General features: G+C 30.7%; 1 protein-coding gene across 1 annotated transcript; it reads left to right on the top strand.

The window, feature by feature from the left end:
- The first annotated feature begins 1,415 nt into the window (after positions 1-1,415).
- LOC133292157 (prefoldin subunit 2) lies at positions 1,416-4,285 on the top strand. The gene is made up of 2 exons (XM_061490531.1): positions 1,416-1,572; positions 3,555-4,285. Exon 2 carries the CDS (start codon positions 3,559-3,561, stop codon positions 4,006-4,008), a length of 450 nt encoding a protein of 149 aa, XP_061346515.1. The 5' UTR covers positions 1,416-1,572; positions 3,555-3,558; the 3' UTR covers positions 4,009-4,285.
- Positions 4,286-5,261: the final 976 nt, after the last annotated feature.

Genomic DNA, 5,261 nt, shown 5'->3' on the forward strand with positions numbered 1-5,261 from the left:
ATAATAAAATTATGATTGATTTATGTATTTTGAGGTGTTGTTTATGGTAATTAATGATTTATTTATATATTTTTGGAGTGTTGTTTGTGATAATTTATGATTGATTTATATAGTTTGGAGTGTTGTTTACAATTATTTTGTGATTGAATTATATATTTTGTAGTATTGTATAAAATAATTTTGTGATTGATTTATATATTATTATTATTGTTATTATTTTAATGGTTTTACAAATTGCATCTAATAATCCCTCTTTCGATTGTTCTCAGCCATTGAGTATGCGATCACAATGAAAGAACAAAAAATGTAAGGAAGAAATGAGAAGGAGAGAAGAAGAAGAAGCAAGCAGAGAAAAAGACGAAGAGACAAGAGTTTCCAATAATTTTCTCTGTTTTCTCAATATCCAATTTCTTATATATATTTAGTATTTCTTACATGAATTAACAAAAGCATAATTCCACAAATAACATAGCCCACACTATTCATTATTCCCAACCATTCCTATAACTGTTTGTATTGACTTTTTAAGAAAGTTCTTTTTATGACTTCTTCATTTTAAAAATATTTTTTATAAAAGCTACAACTATTTAGATTTTTAAAAAAATATTTGATTTTTGAATAAAATATTTGGCTTGACTTCTGTTTTTTTTTAAAAGCTAAAATTTTTAGGTTCCAAAAAAATTAAGTTTTTGACTTTTTTTATGATTTTTGTTTTTTTTTAAAAGCAGAGGCATCTAAACAGATTTTTCTCGAGAAAATTTTTTTTCTTAAAAAAAGCAACTTTTGAAAAGAAAAAAAATCACCAAAACTAATTAGTGCCAAAATTCTTTTATATATTCTTTTTTTAAAAAATCACCAAAACTAATCACCAAAACTGAACCATCACATTACAGTTCTAGTTCTAGATGTAGTGATTAGAGTGGGTTTGGAAAAATTATTAAAAATTATTTGACTTTCTACTTTTATTTTTTGTTTTGCTTTTAAACAAGGATCTGATATCATTTTTTTATTCTACTTTTTAAAAAAAATTGCTAATTGGCTATTTAAACACATAAAATGACTGAATTTTTTTTTTAAAAAAAACCATGTGCTTAATGGGGGTATCAAAAGAGTTTTTTTAAACTATAAATTATTTTTAAGTTAAAGCTAAAAAAAACTCAAAAAAAATTAAAAATTATTTCATGATTATATAAATTTTTTATCTTAAAAAATTTATATTTTAAGAAAAATTTCTTTATCTCTGTGACTTTTCAAATTTATTATAAGAATTTTTTAAAATTTATTTACTCTAATTTTTGCTTGTAAAAAGAGAATGGAAGGTATAAAAGACTTTATTCTTCCTTATAAAAAAAAAAAAAAAAAAGAGTATTTTCAATGTAGGAGCTATTATCAAAATTTGTTTGGCCTTATAAAGAGAAGAGAGGCGCCAGGTAATGATAAGTGCTTTGTTTTAGTCCATTTTCCTACTAAATCCTTCGACTAAGAGTGACTACAGTTTCGATCAATCTAGCAACGGTGACCTAATTTGGGGTTTCCTTGATTTTCATCGTTTGTGCCCTTTATTGAAGGAAGGTATTGGTTTCATTCCTTGCTCAATCTTTTACCTTTTTTGAAGTTGTTATTCATATTGATAAAATAGGTTGATCTTTGATTCTCTATTTCGGTCTGTTGTTGATGATATATCCTTGACTTTTGCAAACTATGAATCTTGAGTTACTTGTGATTCTAACAATAGTTCCTCTTTTTTGTTTTTATAATCATAGTTTTAATAATATTTTGTTATGGCTATGATTTGATGTCTAGTTCCTTCTCTGGGTATGTTGAATTTGGCAAAAGTTCTTTTTTGTTTTTTAAGCAAAAGATTTTTAAGTGTTATCTTTGTTTTCCACCTTTTCTTTTTGGATCCAGGATTCGATTTTTGTTGTGTAATTTGAGCTTGTCATTGTTGTACTGAATTCAGTGGCTTCCTCAGTTGGGATTCTCGTCTTGGTTGTTCATAGCTGTTTTTAGGTTTTTATTCATCTGACTCTGTTTCTGCTTTTACTCCTTTTCTTATAAGTGAATGAGTTTTCAATGTACTTTTCGGTTTGTTGATTTGTTTTATAATTTCCGATATATGTTTGCTTGTATTTTTGTTATTAGTTGAAATTCTACTTGATACATTTTCTGTTTATAGGTGCTTCGATTGGTCTTCTAGGTTGGCTGTTTATTCTGTAATAGAATTAGTCTTGTTTAGTCTCAAGAGTCATGACATCATGTGCATTTTGTTTGTAGTTGATTTTGAAGAGGGATTGACTGGTTGTTTGCTTTCCGTAGGTGAAAGTTAAATATATATATATATAGCCTTTAAAGTTTGAGGTTCATACCTTAAGATTTAGGACGATTGCTTTGTTTTGCCAATTAAGAATTTGTATAGGTTCTCTTTGAAAGTTGGCTTGTTACTGTGATGATAATTATTGAATATTGATGATGAGGCATTGGCAAAATATACCTTGAGACTTTTTTTTTTGGATACATGTACCTTGAGACTTTAAAATGGTATATTATGGAAATAATCTGACTGATGGGCTTATTGTGTAGGGTGATTTTGAGTTGATTGAATATTAATTCTTCCCCCAAAAAAGAACACTTTCTTTTTTATTTTATTTTTAAAAAAGAGTTGAACTTGAATGGTTGAATGAATAATTAAGGCACTAATTGGTTGCTGGTTAATGGCAGAATTTGTAACATTAATCAAAATGATCATTTGCATCAACTGTTATTCATGGCTTGTAGTAATGCGTTATTGAACTGTATGCATGTTTGCTGCTAAATGGGCCTTGAGCATTTCCTGTGATGCCATCTTGTATAATGTTTGAAGTGGGGAGCATAATTTTTTTTAATTTTGAAACTGCTAGTTATAACTGATTTTATTATTAAGTTTGTATCTATACCTCAAAATCAGGAGAGTAGGCTTGAGATTTCCAAATTGATTATGGTAAGGTTGTGGTTTGATTTTATCATTTTTCCTTCCCATTTGTTTCATCAATGGATACCCAAACTAGTTCAGCTGTTTTGTTCCCCATAGTTTATACTGTGTTCTCCTCCTGTCTTTATTGGTTCATTCTGTTGTTCAATGGTGGATTTACATTTTGAAGTTCTTTCCTGGATGAATAATTTGTTTCCATTTGGAATGCAATTGCTGAATCTATAAACCTGTTAATAAACAATTAACAATTTTCTTTTCCTGCAAGTATTGAATACGTTGAAATAAGAGAATGCTTTCTAATTCTATCGAAGCTCTTATTATTGGAATTTGTAAGAAACTATGGGTGTTTGTGACAGTTTTGCAATCCTTTTGATTTGCTTTCAAATTGTTTGCGGGATTCTGAATGTACATGTTATTGCGTTATACACTATATCACCACCTATAATTGTAGGCTTGTAGCAGTGCAAGAAGTGATATTTGCTAAATTAGAGGAAAGAAAATGCTTTTTAAAACCTTTTTAGTATTCTTGTGTTTAGTCTTATTACATTTTCTTTTCCCTTGATCATATTTCTTTTTTATTCTCTAGAACAATGGCTAGCAAAATTGAAGGTGATCATCACAGGGAACCAATAAATGAACAAGCAGTTGCAAATATGTATGCAGCTATGAGGTCTGAACTCAACCAAATTTACTCAAAAATCACTGAACTGGAAATGGAAGTTAGTGAGCACTCATTGGTTGTTAATGCCATTCAACCACTTGACCCATCTAGACGATGCTATCGCATGATTGGAGGGGTGCTGGTTGAGAGAACCATCAAGGAGGTCTTGCCTGCTGTGCTGCGCAATAAAGAGGGACTTGAAGAGGTTGTTGCCAGGCTTAACGAGGCATTGGAAAAGAAGAAAAAGGAAATTGTTGAGTTTGAGGCTAAATATAAAATCAGGATAAGGAAGGCTGATGCTGAGGTAAAAGATGAATCTGGTAGGAAGGAAGGTTCTGCTCAAGGAGTTCTTGTGGGCCCTGCAAGTGGAAATGAGTGATAGGTTTAACTGTATTCCATTTTCTTAAAATGTTAAGTTAAAATCTTCTTCACTCCTCTGCTTTTTTCTGAGTTCAAACAATCTGATGTTTTGTTTTTAGTGATTAGTTTTAAAGACATGACATGATCTTATGTCCAATTGCTTTGGGATGAACAACTGTTTGTGCTTTTATATTTGAGCAAACATTTGTAAGAAACTAATCTTCACACAGGCAAGAGCTCATGTAGAATCTGTATGCAAGTCTAGAGCATATAATTACATGACCTAGTAATTTTCTCTACCATATCTGATGTATTCTATGACAAATGCTTTCTAGAAGTGTCTTTTGTTAAGTTCTTTTCAAGAAAATGCAGAACAATTTCATATCAAAATATTGACACAACAATATCTAACTTGAAACATAATTTTTGAAAGCGTAGATGAAAGGCGCCTTTTTATTCTACATGTTGTTAAAAAGTTGGCTCCACATGCTACTGTAAGCAACTTTGTGTTCTTGTGGGAACCATTTGTACATGATGGAATGTGCCATCTATTGCATTATGGTTTCAAACAATATTTGGAGATAGTCTAAAATCAGGAATGCAAAAATGATAAATTAATCCAACCACAAATATTTATGACTGCAAGAGTATGTTCTTGGCTTTTTGACTAATGTAGCGTTTATTTAATAATTAATTACAAATTCGCCTTTCAATCAAAATATATCACCCATCTGCTCCTGTTTTACTGTGCACAACCTAAAATACCCGGGTATATAGGCGGTTACCAGGGTATAATTTGAAAATTTCACTCTACCCAGGTAGGCAAGTGGGATACCCGGGTATTGTTCAAAATATGGAAAATGGCTTGAATTATTTACCTGAGTAGGGAGGGGGATACCCGGGTAAATGTCACGGGTAGGGTTTTTAAATAACTCAGTAGCCCCCATTTGCAAAACCCAAAAAGGGGTACCCGGGTAGAGCTGCTGGAAGTGCGTATTGGTTGTTTCTTTGAGCACATTGGTTGGATAATCTTGCTCTTTTCGGATCATCCTTCGCGCACATTATTGATACAATGTAAAATGCATTCGGATCATCCAAGAAAGGTATTTTTTTTCCTTTTGAATTTTTGATACAATGTAAAATGCATTCTCACTTTGATCGGTTTGACACATTGATGTGAAAAATTATTGCATTTTAGTAATAGATGTTTTAAACATTGCATTCTGATTTGTTGCATTTTAAAAACCCTAACCCTAACCTTGCAGTCTGATT

Source organism: Gastrolobium bilobum, unplaced genomic scaffold (assembly GCF_033153095.1).
Source record: "Gastrolobium bilobum isolate Gb01-03AN ecotype WA unplaced genomic scaffold, APGP_CSIRO_Gbil_v1 utg204120, whole genome shotgun sequence".
NCBI lineage: Eukaryota > Viridiplantae > Streptophyta > Magnoliopsida > Fabales > Fabaceae > Gastrolobium > Gastrolobium bilobum.

Bases quoted from the DNA above. Each gene is read 5' to 3' on its own strand.
- LOC133292157 (XM_061490531.1), top strand. From the start codon at position 3,559: ATGGCTAGCAAAATTGAAGGTGATCATCACAGGGAACCAATAAATGAA.